Source organism: Rhinolophus ferrumequinum, chromosome 8 (genome assembly GCF_004115265.2).
Source record: "Rhinolophus ferrumequinum isolate MPI-CBG mRhiFer1 chromosome 8, mRhiFer1_v1.p, whole genome shotgun sequence".
Taxonomy (NCBI): Eukaryota; Metazoa; Chordata; class Mammalia; order Chiroptera; family Rhinolophidae; genus Rhinolophus; species Rhinolophus ferrumequinum.
The window spans coordinates 75,091,861-75,114,297 of NC_046291.1; the positions used below are offsets into that span (position 1 = coordinate 75,091,861).

Genomic DNA, 22,437 nt, shown 5'->3' on the forward strand with positions numbered 1-22,437 from the left:
TTGAACACGTTCTGTGTGCTCGGTTCTGGGGATATCGTGGTAAGCAAGCGGGCCTGGTCACTGTCCTCCTGGGACTTAATGTGCAGTTAAGATACGGGTATTACACAATCTCTCATGTAAGTATAGCCAACAAGTGATAAGTACAGAGAAGTCCTATAGGTGGTTATAGCAAGCAGACTCGGACTTGGATGGCGACTGTAGTCAATTATGATATAGAATTAATATACCTATAGGACTGACCTCTCCTCCTACTCCAACCTTTCTTATATGAATCTTGGATACTGTCTTTCTTTCATCCTAGTCCTTAAGGCCTATTATCCTATCAAAAAGGGGTCAGTCTAGAACCTGGGTGTGAAGGATAAGAGGTGTGTGGGGTCAGGGCAGGGATAATTGTGCAGGACTCTGGAAGGAGCCACCAGAGATTAGAACAAAGGCTTGAGTTTTACCGCCCTAATTGTATACTATTCGTTTCTGTGTGACTTACACCACTGATGCCCTAGAGTTATAAACTATTCGGAGTTATTATTAAATATAATATGTAATAAATATATTTATCATCTTACAGTACATTTATATTCCACATGCTTATAAATATATGCTGCAGTATATCTCCTTTACATATTATAATGACTAAACATTGATATTTATCCCAAATCTTCAAGACTAGAAAATGGAGGTACCTTTTACTTATGTCATATCACATGCCTGCAGGGAAGTAGAACAGAAAGATACACTCGTATGAATATAGGCTCAGAAGACCCTTACTCTGTCCCTTAGTCTGTGTGATGGTAAGATTCTCCATTGCTTCCTCTATAAAAAGGTGGTTGAACGATGGTGCCAACATTCTCTAGTGTGATACACTCGGGCTTCTTCACTTAGATATCCACATCCGAATGGGTCAGATAGCCCGGTTTTTCTCCCACTGAACTGATTTGCAGCCCCTCTCAGGAAGGTGAAGGCTTGGAGAAATGCCGTTTTGAGAAAGCAAATACATTATTCATCTTGTCAAACTTTTATAAAATGAATAATTGTTGGCAGAAAGTATTTAAAGATATCTTTTTTCTTCCCCGTTAAATAAAAACCTAATTACTAAATGTGGAATGGGATCTCCAGATTGATGGTGAGGGAATTGGCTTCTCATCAACTTCCACTTATAGTATTAAACTAGGATAACGATAGATCAAACAGATAAAAAAACTGCAGGTGATTTTCAAAATCCGTGGATCTCACAGATACACTCGTAGGCCATCAAACTTGCTTTGGCCTAGAATTCAATTGCTTACGGTGTTTCTCTCATTTCTTTAATCATTGTTACTTCTATTGTATTAGAAGGTTAAGATAAACAAACATTTCGCATAAACAGTTATTATTTCCCATAAATTCTGATTTCTGTTAACAATAAGAAAAAAAGAGTCATTGAAAGAGAATATAATAAAAATGTGCTCATATACTGGTTGCTTGATTTAGTTTAGACTTCAGGAACACTGAGAAATCATTAGAAGCAAGTGCTGTGTGACACTTGTTTGCTTGGGACCTGTGCTAAGTGAAAGCAACGTCCTTTACAGGCGAATCAAGTTCCTATTTCCTCCCGATTTTCAGTTCCACGCTTACAGAAACTTAGTGACAGTCACCGACGTGCCCAATCATGGGATAGCCCCTGGGAAAAGAATGTCATGGTCCCATCCTCCAGATTTGCAGTCCCATCGGGAAGCAAGACAAGGAAATAGAGTGAAAAAAGTGTACCAATCGGTACTGTACAAAGTAGACAGGAAGTCATGTTTAAGAGAAGTTCAGGGAAAGGCTTCACAGAATTGATGATTCATGAGCAGAAATTTTAAGAAAAGTTCATTAGGTGAACACAAAGAGAAGGCTAACGGAAAAAGAGATAAAGGTGTGAAGTCATAGAAGTGTAACATAGCTGTGTGAAAGTGAGTGCTTGGTATTGCCACAGTGCAGTCTGGGAAGTGAGGGACGAGGGATGGAAGTTGGAGAAAGGGAAATGAGGCTGTAGTGAGGAGAAGGAGGGGCCCGAAAAGGAAGGTAACTGCCATGTGTAAGCACCTTGGGTTTTATCTATAAGTTGACGAGACCTGTTGAAGATGTTTGAACATGTCACTTCTTGGTCAGATTTGCATTTTGGAAGGTTATTTGTGGCTGGTTTATGGAAAGTGATGTGATGGGAACCAGATTGTATGGTAGCCTAGAGAGGTAATTAAAAGGGTAATGCAATAGTTCAAATGAGTGATGAGATGATTTTCTGTGGTAAAATTTTCTATGATCCATACATATACTGCCACGTTTTAAAATGTCAGCAAATTGAAATATTTTTAGTATTCAGAAGACCTAATTAATTGCTACTTTTATAGTTTGAAATTATTCATGAAAGTAATAGCAATGAAAAATTGAAAGAGGGTTCGTATTTTATTTGTCACTGAAATTGAACCAGTAAACTTATCACAAAAATGTTTCATAGTTATAATTTTGCTTTGTAATGTGGAATGTAACTACAAAATGTAGGTAATGAATTTGTAATATGTACCATCTATTTATATGTGGAAATTATGCATATTTGAAAACAAGTGAATGATGTGAGACTGCAGGTATGTGTAAGTATTTGTTGCATTTGCATTTATTACTGACAGTTATAACAAGAATTTGTATCAATTCAAGTCATGGAATAAGTGCCTGATATTTTTAAGCAGAAAGTTAAATTCCAAATCAAGAAAGAATGAAAATATTTGTTAGGGAACATTGTATAGCCATATATGCATAGAAGATTGTAATTTTGAAAAGACATGTATTTAATAAATGATCATCGCAAATCATATAATTGGAAAAGTATCTTTAAAATAGCTTTAAATTGTCTCAAAAACAGCATAAGTCTTCTTAGCAAATTTTGGTTTTGGTACATATTCCTCAGTTCTCAGTTACCTAAACAGGAAACAAAAGTCAAGAGTTGAAGATATTAGAACATCCATAGCATTGTGGAGGGAAAAAAGTATTAGAGGGTTACATCTTTTTCAGTATGAATCCAGTATATATATTTTAAATGTTGCTATTTAAGACCTCAGTACTATAGAAGTTATCATAATGTTGGGGTTGTACGTGCTATAATCAAGTATTGTAATGATTGTTAGTTTCTGTGATGCGTTTTCTTCAATTCAAACTAGTGCTCAGGAATCTGATTCATTCCTTACTATTAGCTAGGCTTTCTTTAATTATCTAGAATATTGTCAGTACCTATAGTTTTAGGATTGTTATTACTCTGCATTTGATGCCAGATTATATTTCAGTCTTCAGAGGCTACATTGAGGTTTTACAGGTTAGGAGGAATTTGCTCTGTGTGATTTTTAGGAAAAGTTTTTTTAAAAATAACTTTTTCATAGAATCTGTTTATTGTTGTTTCTTCCACCCCACCCCCCCCGCCCACATATGATAATTGAATGTAGTGTAATGCTTTGAGGAAACATGTCTTAGCAAAATGTCTTTTTGTTACATATTCATCCTTTACAGGTTCTGTTAGGGGACTCAGTGGTGACATGTTTCAAAGCAGAAATCTTTTCATGCTTATTTCTTACTATTTAATGAGATTTCAGGTATATTTTAACAACTGGGGTTTCCCTGATGAATCATTAAAATAAGTAAGTGGGCTGGAAGGTAATACTAACCTTTCTCAGTACTGCCCTATTTTATTCTGCTGGGTTATTAGTTGTTTTTTTAAATAGGACCTGGGTGTGTTGGAGTTGGTGGGTGGAGGTGCAGAAGGGAAGGGGTCAGTAAGAAAATACCAGGTAAACCTCTGGTGACCTATTGGGAAATCCTACTCAAATTTTACTTTCCACGACTTAAAGCATTTAGTCTTTAAGCTCACTGATTTTTGCTCTGCCAAACTTAGTTATTCAAATATTGTTTATAGGCAAATAGAAAATATATTTTCAACAACTGATTGAGGTGTAAGGTATCAAGCCATGTGTGGATTAGCCTGTGGAATCAGTTTCTCATGTGTGTGGGATTAAACCCGTTAAAACCATCATCACCGAAACCATACCTTCCTACAACTGATAGCAGTAAGGTGTCTGTGGAATATATTAATACAACAATTCCTGTGACTTAAAATTATTCCTTGGTGTTTGGTTGGAAAATTATTTAAATATTACAGGTAACTGAATTGACATCACATACTTGTCTGAGGGCCAAGTATGGGTTTCTAATGTGACTTAGGTTTAGTTTTAAAAAATCCACATGATGTATTTATACTTAGCAAATCTTTTTCAATAAATCATTGGCATATTGCAAATTTCCTTTATCTATACTGTTAAAATTAATACTCAACTATCATAGCAGCTGTAACTGCTAGAGGAGGTAGACAAAAATGTAGTTCACCTTGAAAATGATCATGGCTCAGGGAATAAAGAAATTGGGTCAAGCTGAAAATAAATGCAGGTACACTGACAAAAGTTTTAATAAAAATTTAAAAATATTCACAGCATTGGTTTCAGGCTACTTTTGTTCTCAGTGATCTTATCAATGCAGTATTAGTTTTAATCGAGATGACTCTAATGGCACTTTTTCATTTTGGTAAAAATGTTGATATGAAATGCTATTGTGATTTTTCACTTTCTGCTCCCTTTTAATAATTATAAATATGGTTTTTTTTGGAAAGGTAGATAATTGTTCGATCATTTTGACCTCTTGTGATCTTAAGTAGAATTTGAAGTTGTTTAAAATTTCTGTGTCATAGCTCTCACTTTGACTCATTTTATGTCGCCAGTTTAATGTTTACCATTTAACTATGTATCATTAAATCATAGTATTGATAATGAATTAAATTTCCTTAAAACTATAATGGTAGATTCTCATTCATCTGGTATATCTGGGGAATAAAATATGCTGAAGAAATGAGGTTTTATTCTTTCTTTTTTTAACTGAAGCTTACTTATTTCAGCAGAAAAACTTAAAAGTTGATAAAAGTATATCTGAACCATTTTATATGTTCTTTTAGGGAACAAGAATGGATTGGCCATTTACTCTTTTCTTAATGTCATAAAATATCATCTTTGTAGTGTCAGGCAGAATGGACTTGGGCTTTCGGATTTGTATTTGTTGTCTAATTTAAGAAATATTTATTTATTTATTTATTTATTTATTTATTTATTTATTTATTTGCTGTTTCTTACTTTTAAAATGCCACACTAATTCTGATAGACTAAGTCGGTTTAAACGTTTCAAGGTTTAATGTCTGTGGGGGTACAGGTACTAATGTTTTCGTAGGTTCGTTCACCCAGACACCTGTGCAAGACATTTTCCTGTGTGTAGGCTCACCCATCATCTTCTGGCAAACACTTGGCCACAGCCACAGCCATAGCATCAGCCATGAAGGAGACACTCTCCTTGCTTTGGGGTAGTACTTTCAGTGTTGAGGCCCTATTACCGCTGCTCCCTAGCGCTCACTCCCTCGTAGCCATTGCTAGTGGCACGAATATCTGTATTCACCTGGCTTACTGGTGAGCATCTGTGACGTCAGGGTTTCAGTTTGCTGGGAGTGTTTCTAAAATGGGCAAATAATGTATTCCCTTTATCTTCCAGCAAATGCTAGCATTACAGCAAAAATCCTTTCTTAACAAAATGTTTTTCTGTTTTTCTTTTTTTTTTTTACCTCATGCTTGTTTATTTCAAGCAGTGTTTTCTGAAACAAAACTAAGCACAGCTTAAGTATTTGAACTATTCTTTAATGTGCTGTGATGACATTTGGTTTGAATCTTATATTTAAAAATCAGCTTCTCCTCTTTTGTTTGCACCTAATGGGAATCATCTTTCTTCCAGGTTGTGCTTTAAGAAGACCATAGGGAAGAACACTTTTTCTTGCCGTAGAAGTTGCAATAGAAGTAAGTGGGGGGACTGCCAGGATATGTCTGTCTCCATGAAACAAGTAGAACAAATTTCCATGAATCAAAGCCACTAAGTATAGTTTTCAGAGATGGTAGGACATACTTACTCTCCCTAGAAAAATACCCCAAATGCAGGCACACCCTTTGGCCACTAGAAAAATGCTCAAGTAAATGCTAGTTCAAACCTGTACATTTCACTCTTCTTACTGAGCTATTAAAGGGGTGGAAATCTACTATAGCTATAATCTTTTTTTCCCCTTTTCTATTTTTCAACCTCCCACGTGCTTGGTATTCAGTTCTGCTTAGTGAGTGTCTTGAATCTATAATAGCACCTACACATACTGCCTCCACAGTGGCTGATGGTTTGCAGATAACACATGATTCAGACCCATAAGAAACATCTGTAAATATATGGCGTGATACATGCTCTAGATTCATCATGGAAAAGGGCAGAGTAATGAAGAATCAGAAAGCTATTTTGCCCCCTAAGATCGATGTAGCTTTCTTTGAGGTTATATGAGTGACATATTCTTTTGAGTGGTTTATATCACATTTCATCACTGGGGGAAATAGCTCTGGACATTTTTACAGGAGGTGGTTAGAGACCTTTTAAGGATATATGCAGGACATACACACCTTAGCATGATTAGGTCAGAGGAAATGAAGCAAGATAGGAGGTATCTGGATGTGATCTAGTACGCAAATTAATGTTAAACTGCTTTTATTCTTTCTTGAAACCTTTGATATAATTTTCAGAATTGACTTTTATTGGTCTCTCTAGTTACTTTCTATAATTTTTCTCCTTTTGAAGGATTCGTGGCTACCATTTTATTAAACCTGGAGAATGTTTAGTAACTTTTTGAACATTGCATTATTAGACTTAAAGACTCCAGGTGGCCTAAAAAAATCAAGCCTCTGCATACCTCAGCCTCTGAGCTTACCTCTTACCCACAAAACCTGCGCGGCTCTCAAAATCATATTTGAAATACAAGCTGCTGATGAGGAATGAGTAATGCCCATTGCATTTCAGATGCATGTGTATGTCTATCTTCCCCACCTGTTCTTGGTGGATACGGGGTCATGATTGAAAATTACTCATTTTAAAATACTAGGAGAATTTGAAGGTAACCTTTCTCCTTGAGTAAGGTGGTTTATACTAATAATGGGAGGGGCAAAATACCTTTTACTGATTGTAAGTTACTATGCTTCAATTTTATCGTCACAACACCTGTCTCCATTTTAGAGAAGGCAAGACTGAGTCCTACAAAGTTAGGTGACTTGTCCAAACCGAGGTCATACAGCTAGGAAGTGACAGAGCTGAGCTTCAAACTTGTATCACCCTGACCCCAGAGTTTATGCTTTTCCCACCTGCGGTACACTGCTTCTTATTTTGCACATAAGTGAAATATATATTTGGATATTTTTTCCCAAAACTGCTCATTGGAAGATTCAGACATCAATAAGCTTTTTTTTTTCTACTTCAGTCATTTCTTTGAGAACTATTTGACACTTTTTGCTTTGACATGCAATTTAAGTAGGCATTGCTTTGCCTGAACAAGGTGAAGTACAGTTTTGTCAGTGAAGAGCATCACTGAGTTGTTGAGAATAATTATTTTGTGGAACAACATTATTAAGAAAAGCAATATGCTGTTTAATGAGTGCCGTTTACTTGTCATAAAGAAAAATTCAAACATCTGGAATATCTTTTAAACAATGTAGTATTTATGTTTCATCCTTCTAACAGGAAATAGCATATAATTTGAAATGTATTGAAAGTTTTTATATTCATACATATATTTTCATTTCACTGAATACATTAACAAATTTCATATTATTAAAATAAAAAAATTGCTTGATAGCCAACCCTCTGTGATGAAAATTTGACCATGTTTTTAAAAATAACATTATTTATCCCTCTAATGGGTGTGTTGTTTAAAGAAAGGTTGTAGAAACCTTGCTAATTGGCAGGCATACAGCTTTATCCGACTTTTTTCATCTTTCTTTGGGCATGGGATATATACACTTGTGGGGAAGTGGTCACGGTATGTCCAGTGTCTCAAGATATTGTATCCTAAGATTTATAACACTAGAGAATTGAGATTTGAATATGAATGTGCTTTCTTCTAAGTATGGATTGGGGGTATTGATAGCTGGGGAATTTAAACACAGATTAATATGAGAGTTACAGAGTCAGAGAATTTCTGAACTGGAAAGGGCCTTACAAATGAAGGCTCTTGGAGTGTCCAAGACTAGACAGAGCTGTAGGCCAAGCCAGTTCTAAAGTTACTGAGTCAGGGTCAAAGCCATTTCACCCAGGAAGGGAGCGATCACAGCAGGAGAGGACCTTACACTTCCTTGGGCAGAAGAAAATACTGAGTTGTTTTGGAAGTAATCTTAGGGCCTGAAGAAAACAGAAATCAGTAAAAGAAAACCTATATTTCTTCTTACTAACACGAGAGATGTAAAAATATTGATTACAAAAATATAAGCCATAAGTGTTACATACTTTTGTAAAAAGTGGGACAAGCCTATTTGAAAAGAATATAATAATGTGTCTGTAAATTATTTGTATTTGCTTTTTGGGTGTAATATTTTAACTTATTTTTATGTAAAAACAAATCTTTATACACATATACATATGTTTGAAAAAATTTTTTTTTTTTGCCCATCATGTAGAATCTGTGCAGGTTTGAAAGGGCCAATGAGTGTTCTCATCGTCGAAGCATTCTATGGAGGGTCCCATAAACAGCTGGTGGATCTGCTCCAAGAAGACTTGGAGAACTGTGTCCTTTATACCCTTCCTGCAAAGAAGTGGCATTGGAGAGCACGGACATCGGCTTTGTACTTCTCTCAGAATATTCCGATGAGTGAGCATTACAGGTAATCAGAGCTCAGGCTGTTTTTAATGTCCCCTTTATAAGCATGTTGCTCTCTGTTGGCATCGATGAGATTTTCTGCAACTATGTAATTGGGTAGTTTGACGATGGTAGAGACAGCGAAGCAGCAGAGTACATGACACTCTGAGGACACCTAGTTGGTAGAAAAGTGGCCTCATTTAGAATCTACATGCCTTTTCTAATTTGTCTTGTGAGTTTATCACATGCACAAGTGTGGGTGTGGAGGACATATTTTTGGCCCGAGAGACTTGATCGTGGGCACATTGGTTCTTGTTTTGTTTTGTTTTTGTTTTTTGTTTTTGGTTCCAATGCCTCTTTTAGTGAGTATGCTGTTTTAGGAGCTAAGGTTTCAAAAATGGATATGACCAAGGTCTATATACTTACAGGCTTTAAAGACGATTGAGGTAGAGACTAACAAGCAAGTGCAATGAGAGTATGAAAAAGGGCGAAGTTGGTTTTTACTGTGCCAAACTGGAGGTGGCTTTACAGTTTGGCAGTCTTTGCTGAATCTTGAAGGATGAGTAGATTTGGGGAATGCAGACCTCAATTATGAATTCTGATTTGTTATGACGTGGGGACGAGGGCCACCTATTAAAAAAACTTATGGACACACTGAAAAGTTGGATGAGAAATACTGATTACAGTTTTAGGAGGAACAAGTAGAATGGAACCCCCGTGAACATTTCACCTGCTTTATTCTCTATTCATAATGGATTGCCATGTGTCTCCTGATTGTCAAATAGTGGAAGATTATCTTACTGTGCTTTCCATATCTGATGCTCTTGATTGCATTGTTTTAGACAGGAGTGGGGAGTGCCAGCTGATATGATAAATAATGGGGTTAGAGCAGACAGGTTGTTAGAGAAGGGGCACATGGCAAGCTACGGTACCCACCTTGGCTTCAGTAGCCATACCCACCTGCTGCTTGTAAGGTGCAGCAGTCACAGGGGCACAGCAGCTTGAGATTTAAATGTAGATTGCTGTTCTGAGTAGTAATTTGGGGCATTTAGAGAAGAAGCCTTTTGGTGTATGAAAACCAGGCATTACCTCTGAGAATTCAGATTGTCAGATGGCATAGTAGTGTGCACTCAAGTCACACTGCTTGGGATTACAAAGGTAAAGTGCTGTTTTGGGGCATATTGAGAATTCTGTAGTTTTCTAATCTCAACTGTATTTTTTCCTTCCATAATTTAATGTTTTATATTCTGCTGTTGCTAGGTGAATATTGTTGATTCACTAATAGTATGAGAAACGTCAGTGAATGTACCGACATAAAAGTTTTAAAGGCAATGATAAGGCTATTGCTCTGTTAAAATCTGACTGTGTATCGTTACTGTCACATCTTATTTAATTGTGTTTTCGCTGCACCAACTATTATATTACTAGAGGTCACGTAATCTGGTTGACTTTCTGGCACATTGTTATTTAACATTACTATTTGATATAATAAATTTCTACATTATGATTTGAACGTGGAAACGAACCATTTCTATATTTGCTGTTAGATTTCATTTTGATTATGCAGTTTTCAGAATGAAATTTTCGTATTGCAAGTATATGTATGTGGATACCATTCAGACAAACACTTCTCTGCCCATGGCTTCCCCACTCCCTTTGAGGCCTGAAGCGTTTGAGGATAGCCATCACATTACTCTTTGCAACAGTCTTATTTGGGAAGCAGATTTCTGAAATGTCGCGATGTAAAGTTTTACTCTCTAATAGCCATAACCCCAAGTCCTAACAGTGGTTGGTATCTACGATCTTTCAAGGTCAGCCATTTACGTAAGCTGTGCAGTTAACTGTGCTAATCTAATCAGACCTCACTAAGGTATTCCTCTCCAGTTTAAGTGACAGTTATATTTGACCAATGATAACTCATGTACTCTCTACCAGATAATTGTTTTGAATACTTTTGCACAAATCGCAGTTGCTTGAAAACTTACACGAAGTTAAAAAACATGCTCACTCAATCCTAGATCTAGAATAACCTTCTATTACATCAGAGAAATCTGATCTCTGTGGAGGCTTGTAAAGATATGAATAGTTTTTGCTTTGCAGTTACTTACTCTGTATATTTGGGAAATGAAATCATCAAAATTCATAAAGAAAAAAATGAATAAGCACCAATATCGCCTACTATGCAAAATTACTATGAACAAGTATCTGATGAGAAAGACCTTGAAGGCAGGTACACATGTTATTTTTCTAACTTCTGTACATATAGTTGTTATTGTGATAAGCCTGTTATCTGGAAAATATTTTATTACTAAAAGAATAATTGCTTCAGCTCAATTAATCATTTTGTACTTTATCTTGATAGCTTAAAGAATATATCATGATTCACATTTAGAGCTGATTCTAAATGTGAATTTAGAATGATTCATATTTATTATAATTACAAAAATTCCACAAGCTATTTTTCTCAAAAGTAGTCGGTAATTATTGTAATTTTTGGGTTATATTATAACGCTTTGCCTTCTGGAAACTTCACAAAATACAGAAAAATGTTTCTGAAGATGCGCCTTAAATTTTGTGTTCTGAAATGTATGAGTCATTAGTCCCAGGGTCAAATATTTCTACTTTATTAAAATATACCTAGACTAGGTGTCAAAGGCATTTCATTTGTTTTTCTTTTTGCAGTATCTTTACTGAACTGAATCACTGTTACTTAAAATCGTGTTTTACTCTCAGATCTTCCAATTATGTTTTTCATTCCATCTGAGGAATTTTTGCAGATACCGATCATTGCCCACGTAATTGTGATTCTTTTTAACAGAATCACAGTTTCCTTTATTGTGGCTACATACCAGCCCCTGGGAGTGAAGCATGATTGACTTAAGTCAGTCATGATGATCCCATTCTCTGCCAAATTTTCTCAGCTTTCCTTGCCGCTGGAGCTGGTCAGTCACTAAGTTTTGGCAAATTTGTGTAGGACTTTTGAGGGTTCTTCCAAAGGTTTTTTTTGTTTTTGTTTTTCACTTGTGAAAGGAGAAGTCCATCTCTCTTTTCCTCCATTTGAATGGGTTGTAATGTCTGCAACATGAGATGACAAGATGAGGACAAAACACCTGGGCTGCCAAAAATGTCTGATGGAAGGCTGGGAAGAACTGGGACTAGATTTCCATTTTGAGCGATGTAATTGCCTAGTCACCTGAAAACCTGCCATCTCGGAAACATCTAGAATTGCTTTATAACGTGTAACCCATTTTCTTTTAAGTCCATAGCTGAGCAAAGTAAGAGAGGATCTGAAGAGGGATCTGGAAATTAGTGTGGGAAGCTGGCTTTGAAGCTGTTGTTGCCTGATTTTCATAAAAGGAACTGGTTAACTAAGTTACATTCTTGAGATGAAATATTGCACAACTTTAACCTGAATTAGGAAGCTTTCTGTGCCTGCTTACGGGAATCTCTGTGAAACATATGAAATGACAAAATTAAGGTGCCAAACGGTGTTATCAGGTACTATCTGTGGCATAAAGAAAGGAGGTTATAAGAACGAAACAACGGAAGAGTACACTGGAAATGAATAAAAATAGTTGCCCGAGGTTCAGTGTAGCAGGAACTGTCGGTGCCCCACCCATATTCCCCAACCTTTGAGCTTTCCCTGTCCTGTGCCCTGGCCAGCTTCCTGCTGCTGGGAGCTGCAGCCCTTTGCATAAGGGAGCAGCTGCTCTGCCCCTGCATGCATCAGGCTGTGGGCAGCTCTCCACGAGTGATTCTCGCCCTTCAGATAAAACCATTCTGAAGAGTGAGAAATCATTAACAAAGATTCCTTAAAAATGAGACATCAAAGCATAATGCTAAATAACTTATGGGTCACAGAAGAAATCGTAATGGATACCAAAAAAATAGAACTGAATCATAATGAACATATTGTGTATCGCAAAGTAGATTACATCTAAAGTAACATTTGCAGCCACATCATCTTTAATGAATTTGTTTTTATTATTATTTTTGATTGTGATGTTCAAGGCCCCTCTTACTTGAATATAGGAGTAAGTAGTACTGGGAAGGAAACTATAAGAAGAGGAAAAATTAGTGAAATTGAAAGTGAATATGTAATCGAGATGAACAAACTCAAAGCAGTTATTTGGAAATAATAAAATAGGTAAACCAAAGGCAAAAATATGTTTTTAAAGGCTACAATGAATTTTTGGATGTGTAAAAAACATAACTACAAGTTGACACAAATCAATAAAAGGGAGGAAATGCTCTTAACGATTGTATGTTAATACATTTAAAACCTTAGACAAAATGGATAAATTGATAATTTCTTAGAAAAACAGAAACTTACAAAACCTCACTCAAAATGAAATAGAAAATCTGAATGGAAATATAATCATTAAAGATGTTGATGCATTAGCTAAAAATCTCCCCCTGTAAGACAGAGGTTGGTTTACTGCAACCCTGCTGCTTTGCCTTTTTCCAGACTTGTGTTACCTGAGATCAAGTGTCTACTTTTTAGGTTTTCTGTGTTTTGTATCCATACGAGTCCTAATAGGTGTTGATTATCATTATGACACTCACCCTCACTTCTGATTAATGAATGTCCCACCCTTTTTATTAATGTCCAGGGAGCGGCAGGGAAAGAAAATGGTTGGATAGAAAATAAATGGAATGAAAAGTTCAGTTGGCTCAAGTACTGCCTAAAGTGAATTGAAAGCTTAAGGTGATATTTGATTTTTGATAATTCTATCATAATTTACCATTTTCTTTAATGGTACCATGACTAGCTTTTCACTAAGCTGATTCTCTTTGAAGGAATATGCGATTTTTTTCCCCCCTCAATGAACTGTTCCCTGTGAAACATTGAATGTAACTTTCTTTGGGAAAATGAACATTTTTTTAGCTGATATGAATTACCTGTATATACGTACGTATACAGTTGTTGTTTGTAGCTAGCCTTTGTGAATAAAGGTATAGATAAATTGGTGATTATAAGGAAAGTGGCTTAATAAGGAAAGTGGTTTCTCAAACAATTCTGTTACAAATTGGTAATTTAATTACTTTGCTTGTCAATTGTGTCTAATTTTGAATTGTTACTTTTTGTTAAAAATATAACTTTCTGAATCATAACAATACTTCAATAATAAAACATCCTTTTATGAAAATATACCATTCTGAATAATTTAATACATTTTAATCAGGAAAACACCTTTCTATTAGTTGCACATCTAGTTGGTAGTATAAAAGGTAAGTGATGACTTAATAAGAAGTTGTAGGTAAGCGAAGTATGGTTAAGCTTACCTAGGGCAATCATTGTACATCTCTGTAGTAACCAGAATAAGATCTAATGGGATTAAATAATGGCAATACCAGCTAACATACTGAACACTTACCATGTGGTAGACATTCTACAATCCTGGAAGTTAGATACTGTTTTCCGGGTGTAACAGAGGAGGAATCTGAGGCTTAGAGAATCAAGTTACTTGCATTGGGTTACACAGCTAGTTAGTGGTGTATGTGGTTTGAGCTCAAGTCTGACCACCTGCAAAGGCCGTATACTGTTCATTCTTTTTTCAGCCTATATACCGTTTGTTCTTTTTAAGTTCATGTTCTTAACCACTATGCTATCTTATACCCTACTGAAGCAGGGTAAACAAATTAAGTAAATTAAATCTAAGTACCTTTTGATTAAAAATATATTATTAGATTTTACTATGAGCAGTGGGTGTGGTGCTTCTTGGAGTCTTAAGCAGTATTAATAGTCCTTGAATCTTGTTGGAGGCTGGAAGCTGGGAAGCAGGAGGCTTTTTAGGTCTTTGGGAATTCTCTTATTTTCCCTCAGCATATTTCTCTTTAGTTTTCAGCCATAGAAGTCACAAGTTATTTGAATTTCCTTCTTTTGAGGTTTTTCCTAATAATCCAAATAAAATACTACACAGGCTTTTTTTTTTTTTTTTTTTTTTTTTAAATCATGGGCAGACTCATGAGTACACAAATAACATTCTCTGTTTAGGATGCTTGATACCTGCCATTCCCCAATTATCCTCAATCTGGCATACTGTGAAGTTCTCTACTTGGTTTATGAACTTGGCTAGAAGCACTGTTCCAGTACCACCCAGGTCACTTCCCTTATATCTTTAGCAGTTGTGTGCACTACTTGGGGTTTGGATGATATTCAGACACTGTATAAATAATATCGTCAGGAGTTACAGTGTAGCATCCCGCAGTCTCACCAACATGTGACTGCTTTGCTTAGGAAAATTGGCCAAGTGTTTCCCCATGACTGTTACCCAGCCGGCCAGTTTCCCTATCCTATACGAACGACTTAATTGTGGGAATGACTAACTTTTAAATTACTCTAACAAATTCTTTGTCGCAAACTGGAAATTAACTCTGTCACCATGCTTCCTAAAGATTAGATTTCCAGACTTAACGTGTTTCCCTGAAAATAAGACCTAGCCAGACCATCAGCTCTAATGCGTCTTTTGGAGCAAAAATTAATATAAGACCCGGTCTTATTTTACTATAATATAAGACCGGGTTTTATATAATATAATATAGTATAATATAATATAATATAATATAATATGATATAATATAATATAATATAAAATAAATAATATAATACCGAGTGTTATATTAATTTTTGCTCCAAAAGATACATTAGACCTGATGGTCTGGCTAGGTCTTATTTTTGGGGAAACAGGGTATCTTTTCCACTTTTCTTTGTGTTTCTTTGTCGGTGCTCTCAAGAAGTAAAATATGCTAGTAGCAGGAAAAAAAAAAGCTTTCTTGTTATGGAGTTCATAGTTTATTCTCACAAGTTGCTAATTCAGAAATGTCTGGATAGTTAGAACATGCACTGTGAACCTATTGCTTCCAAGGATTTGAGCACAACCGAGCAACTTCAGGTGTATGTTTTTAATATCCCTTCTAGCATATTTAAAAAATAAAATAAAACATCATATTTAAGAATCAGTACAGCCCCTAGTAATGGTTCATATGGATACAAGACATTATTTCTAATAGACTCTGTACCTTAAAGACCTCTAGGGTAAATCTCCCATATATTTACCCTTTGAAATTTGCCAACTATATTTTAAAAGACAAAGTAGATGTTTATTGCACTTTTACAGAGGAGAGAAAATCATTATTTTTAATGAATGAAATGGAAAAGGCATAAAATCCCCAAACGCTCCCAAATGGTCACAAGATATACTATTATATAAAAGACCTATGGCTGTAGAGGAAGGGCCTTCATCCTTTTGCTTTTAGAAGTAACATGCTTCTTTTTGACATAATAATCAAAAACTGTGAGTCTGAATTCAGAGGGCTTCTAATCTAGTTGTTTTTGGATGTTGAGTGTCTTTCTCATGGTTTGTCTCCATAGCCTGGAAAAAAACCTTTAGAAAATGGAAGATATTTTTACTGTACTTCCATTCTCCAAATGTATTTCTTTTGAGAAGATTTTTCATTTTTTATTAAGGTCTTAGTCAATGAAAATACGTTTGCTTTTAGATCTGTATGGGGTGTGTACAGGTGTTAGTATGTGACCTAATTTTTACTTGGGGCTTCAAAAGCTATGGGACAGATACTTTGTTACCCTTTCCTTCTCTTAAGCCTTCCCCCTTAGGGAAGTTTTCATGCTCACCTATTCCCTTTGGGTCAAATTTGGCCTCTGAGCCGCCTTGGGACACATTGTCCCATCCATTAAATGACCAATTCCATCTTTCCTTTCTTTATACTCCTCTGTGGTTCATTCACATGATGGACTGCTGGTCTCCTGACCAGCCAGCCCACAGAGATAACTGCAGGCAGAAGGCAGGGGCTGAAGCAGGCCCAGGGCTCTGAAAAGAGAATTCATGGCCCTTTCATCCATCTTTCTAAAGAACATAGTCCTATATTTTTTTGCCTGTAAACAGTCTCTCCTATATTTCTCTTTGTTCACCATCTCTTGTTAATCAAAATTTAACACTCCCCCTTTTTAAGAGAAATCTTGGTGATTGAATATATGTTGTTGAGAGAGGGCTGTGAGGTGAATGGTTTGGCCTAAATCCCCCCAGACTAATGTGGCTTTTTTCTAAGCCTTATTTCCAGTTTTTTTCCTTCATCAGCATGAACTATTGAGAGCTTTGATATAAGAGCCAGTGCCTATGCTGGCTGGTACTGGTGATAAAAGGCTAAACTTGACAAATTTGGACATAGAGTGCTGGTACATAGTAAGTGTTTAGTAAACTCTTTGTTTATTTAAAGAAAGCTTTGTGCCGAAATCCATTTGCTAATACTCGTAGCATTGATTAAATAACCCCTGATTGAAAACCATCAGTGACTTCCCATTGCATATGTGAAAATCCAGGTTACACACAGGGTTTGCTGGGTCCTGTCTACCTTTGCAACCTCATCTTCTGCAGCGGTCATGTCATTAATCTGCTGCACTAGTGGCATTGGCTTTGTTCACGCTGAAATGTCAAGTTCTTTCCTGCCTCAGGTCCAGTTGCTACTTTCTGTTCTCTCAGTTGGCAACATTTACAAATCCCCCCCCCCCCCCCCCCCCCGCATTTCTTTGCTTATTTCTGCCTATTCTTCAAGTCTCAGCTAAAATTTCACCTTCTCAGAGAGGCCCTCCCTGACCACCCCATCTAAAACAAGCCCTCTATTTCAGTATCCCTTTTTTTCCCCCTCTGTAATAACATTATATGTAGTTTATAATTATTTTGTTTGTTTGATTTTCTTTTTTATTATACTGTAAGTTCCATGATGACAAGGACCGTATTTGTATTTGTCTTGTTTACCATTTTTATCCTCAGTATGATAGTAGCTGTTGAGTAAATATGTTGAATGAATGATTTCATATCTGTGGGTTTGAAATTGCAAACAAAATATGCTTGTAATTGGCTTTGCTAATTTGCTTTTTTTTTGGCTATGAACTCAATTTTATGGGATTAAACTGAAGAATTCCATACATATTTACTCACTTATTTTTATGGGTTATATTAATCATACTGTGAAATCAGTCATCATCCATTATGTAAATTTTGATAAAAGAAAATATAATTTTCTGGAATTTCCCCTGCATAAGAGTGTTTCTAGAAAAAACAAACGTTTCTAGTTTAGGAAACTTTATAGAATATAGAATGTACCTGTGATATTTTGTAAAATTTCACATGATTATATTTTAAGGCTTTATAGTTTTGGTGGCCACCCACAAACAGAGGCCTTTTAATTTACGGTACAGAAGCACAGGATAAATGAGAAATTAGAATTCGGTCCAAAGAGATATTTTGTTTGGCCACTGCAATTATTTAAGCATTTTGTATTTTTAATGCTTTTTGACATACAGACATTCTTTGTTTTGGTCACAAACACAACTAGTTGCTGTTGTTTTATACCAATCTGCTTCTCACATTTATGTTACTTAACTGGCCCATTTAGGGCTTTGTGTTTGTACCTTCTGGTATAGAATCTGTCCAAAAATGAATCTTCAAATGATCTATAATAAAATATATTTAAATGTACATATACATAGAAGAGCTTACTAAAAAAAGTATAAATCACTTGCGTTTGAAAGAAACCACATACTATATAGTAGAGAAATTGGCAATCCTGGGTTGTTGTCCCAGCTCTGGCATAAATTAATCATTTGGCCTTAGAAAAGTCATTTTTTAACCTTAGAATCTTGTTTTTTTCATCTGTAACTAAAGATTTTGGTTTCATCTGTTGAGTTCTGCGATGTTGTGAACAAGGAATTAAAATCCAGATTTAAGGAATTCTAACACGAGACAAATTGATTCTCTCATTCAACTTCATTGCCAACCACTGCTTCATTTAACACAAGCAGTGTTTTGTTTTTTGTTTGTTTGTTTGTTTGTTTGTATATCTCCTTGAATATGTAGCTTTTATTTTTGGAGTTAGAGCCCTTTGGGGAATAATTTTTTTCCAGTAATACTTCTGTTTTTTAAGTTGCTCTGATGTGACTTATTGTTTGGATCTCCTGTTCCAGCCTCAGTTTTTCATGATTATTTGTCTTTGCAAAGAGGTATTTGATGTTCATGTTAGCTTCTGTCTCTACAGGGCATGGGACGTAGGACAGGTACATTAAATACTGAAGGTGTTACTGTAAAGCTCACACAGAGAATAGTCAGTACTGCAGAGAGGGTAGTGCTTACTACAGAAGTACAGCGAAGAGAATTTAATTCTCATTCAGGAAGTTCTGCGGTAGACCTGAGAAATGTTAGAGATGGAGAGGAAATGGAAGAGTGCTGGAAGAGAGGGAAGTGTTGTGAACAAAGGTATTAATGCTGGAAAAATTGGGAAATCTCGAAATCTTGGTTTAGCATGAACATATTCTGAGTTAGGAGGAGTCATGGCACATCAGGTTGAGATGTTAAGGCAGATTTTGTCTATAGTTCGGGTACATTCTTGATTCAAGGTTAAGAATTTGGGGAACTTTTGTTTCAGGTTATGAGTATCCTTTGAGGGCTCTATGACTTGGGACCGTATTAATTGCATATGATAGAAACGCAATTCAAAATCACTTAACAATAAAGGAAATTGTATTGGGTTATATAAGTGAAAGTTACAGAATTGTTGGCTTCAGGCAAAGCTGGATCTAGTGGTTCAGTGATTCTACTTTCCTTTGGTTTGGATGTATCCTAGAGCAGGCTCTCTCCATATGGATCTCTCCTAGAGCTAAGTTTATACTCCATCAGCTTAGTTACCTTATCTGAAAGAGAGTACCTCTTTCTTGGCAGTTCTAAACAAAGTCACAGGCTGATTGAAAATATTTATTAAAAAAATTATGTGGTCTTTGAAGTTGTTACTGTGGCCAAAGGCACCTAATACCGTGATTTGCCAGGCCTGGATCACATGACCACTTTGAAATCAGGAAGTAAGATCAACCCCATCCAAACCATATGAACTGAGTGCAGGACAGCAAAGGGAAAATTACATTGCTGTTATTTGAAGAAGGGGAAACAATATTTTATAGTCAAAAAAAAAAAAAAAAACCAAACAAAAAAGCACATGGTGAGTACTACAGTCAAACTTGAGACAGAGGTAAGGAAAACTGTGCATAGTATGATTATTAAAGCAATGTAGAATGGAGACCCTGGATGAGGGTAGAGAGGGTCATTGGATTCTAAACATCTAATGACAAATAGTGAGATTCTGAATGAGAACAATGATAGTAGGAAGGTCAAGTAGTAAAGGGACTACCAACATGAATGAAAATTGTGTTGTTTGCATTTCACTAGTTATAAAAATTGACTAGGAGCTAAACTGAAATTTACCTTTGTGTTATTATCTAAGTGAAAAGAATTTGGGATGCAGATTAATTTAGTCAAAATCACAGAGATCACAGTTAAATTACATTAGTGGTTATAATTATTTTAAAATAGCTATGCTAATTGTAAATCATTCATATTTACTCATTAAATTAGATCAGTGGGTTTACTTTGGCAGCATTTTAAGTACTCCATGTACTTAATGTCGCAAAACTTCCTTTTCTCCAAAAATTTAAAATAACACTGCCTTTTTTATTGAATTTTATTGAAATAAAATTTATAAAATATCTTATATATACATATATGCATACAGAGGGTGTCAGAAAAATATAGACACCTTTTAAGAAAGGAAAAAAACTATTAAAATTATACTGATGGTAACCACTTGGAGCACCTCTTGTAATTGCAGAAGTGAAAGGTGACTTGTATTTATCTTTTGTTACTGTTATATATCGAGTATTACAATTTTAATACAGTTTTTTCCTTTCTAAAAATGTGTATACATTTTTTTGCCAGCCTCAGTTTATGTGTGTGTGAGTGTGTGTGTGTGTGTGTGTGTGTGTGTATACACACACAATCAATAAATGATTTATTACCTGGAGTAACTTCTGAAACTTATCTCCCACCCCACACCCCCCAAAAAAACTTAGGTATTAAGTGCATTTGTAGAGTTCTTATATTGTGCTAGATTCCCAAGAAGAAAATGAATGAATAAAGCTTGGGGTTGCAACTCTACTTAGTATCCAGTTCAGAAAATCTATCTCTTCCTCACTGGTCTGGACTAGTAAGGTATATATGCATTTGAAGAACACACACTGCGTGCCAGACACAAATGATAAAAAGGTGAATAGGGTAGTATGCTTTAGGAACTAAGTTTCTTCTCATTGACACAGTTCTGTTTTTTTCTTTTCTTTTTTTTTTTCCTTCTCTTCTCTTCTCTTCTCTTCTCTTCTCTTCTCTTCTCTTCTCTTCTCTTCTCTTCTCTTCTCTTCTCTTCTCTATTCTTGTCTTCTTTTCTCTTCTCCTTTCCTTTCCTTTCTTTTCTTTCTCTTCCCTTTTTTAAATTTTTTCAGTATTATTCGGACAATGTTCACTTGAATCAGCATTTCTAAAGCAGTCATATATGTACTAATACATTTTTAGGGAAATCCCCCATACTTGGTAACCTGTCTTTTACTATAGTAGTAGATCGAGAATGTACGGGATCTTTAGCCCATAGTTTCTCTACGTATCCAATATTGATACAGGCATTTATTTGCGTACAAACTGTTTTGTTGGGTTCCAAGATTTTCAGAAAATGAAAGTAACTAAGAATGTGAACTAGTTTTTGTCACTGTTATTTTTTTCTCCATCGTAAGCTTTAATACAATGAAAAAAATTTCATGAAATCCATTTATATTAAAGACGTATGATTTCCATATTGTGTGTGTGGGTGTGTCTGTGCGTGTGGCATTTGTACTATAAAGTTTCTTATTCAAATGTTGTGTTTCTTAGCTTTCGTTTTGTAACATTGCTGAGAGTTTTCAGTTTCTCAACGGGAATTTTTAACTTTTTAAGACAGAAAAATATCAACTCACTTTTGTTTTTGTTTTTTCTATACTATTTTATGAGAGGACTGCTGCCAAGAAATCCAGCAATAGCTCAGTGTCATTACCACAAAGGTTCAGGAATCCTTGACTCTTGCAGTCGGTGGAAATGAAGAAATTATAACTTGGGTGTTTATAAAGAGCGATTGGTAGAACTATGCAATCATTGTAATAGCAGTATTCTTATTTTTTCCAGGTGTTCGAAGATATTTAATAACATTCACATTTCTTTGCAGTATTTTTTGGAAAATGTAGGAAAAGTAAGAGAAGCAGAGGTTAAAAATTGAGGTCTTGCTTGCTCTGAAATTTGAGTATTGTTTAATATGTAAGTAGAGTTTATCAAAGTAATGGTTTTCTTTGTATGATTTTGATATTTAGAACTGATGGTAGAAAAACGAAGACACACCTACATACCCATGCACATGAGATGTGGAAACACTGTCAATTTTAGAATTAAACTACCTGAAAAACATGTAGGCTTTTGGAAACATGATTTTAATATTTGTCTTCTTGCAATCAGTTTTATTTTAGATAAAATGCTGGCAGATGGTAGTGATCCACTTGAACACTGTTGAGTTTTCTTTATTTTTTCCATGGAAAAAAGCTCCCAGAAAACTTTTGTTCTTTAATATGTTCAGCGTGCATATGTTCTACATGTATTAACTAGTATTAAAAATGCAGTTCCTAATTAGATGTCTAAATCTGAGAGGAGTTGTGGTGAGTACCACCCTCTTGGAATTATTGAAAAAGAAAGTTTTGATGAATAGGGTTTTCTTTTTTGCTATTGTATCCTTCAGCCCACTCTGGACCCTAAAACTAAAGAATTAGCATTATCAGTATT

General features: G+C 35.5%; 1 protein-coding gene across 1 annotated transcript in view; it reads left to right on the forward strand.

Moving 5' to 3' along the window:
- Positions 1 to 22,437, forward strand: part of GTDC1 (glycosyltransferase like domain containing 1) — a 279,276-nt gene that overhangs the window by 15,081 nt on the left and 241,758 nt on the right. Inside the window, exons 2-3 of the mRNA XM_033113067.1 lie at positions 5,824 to 5,885; positions 8,565 to 8,768. Of these exons, the coding sequence (XP_032968958.1) occupies positions 8,590 to 8,768 (179 nt within the window). The 5' untranslated portion in view covers positions 5,824 to 5,885; positions 8,565 to 8,589. The remainder of the gene's footprint in view (positions 1 to 5,823; positions 5,886 to 8,564; positions 8,769 to 22,437) is intronic.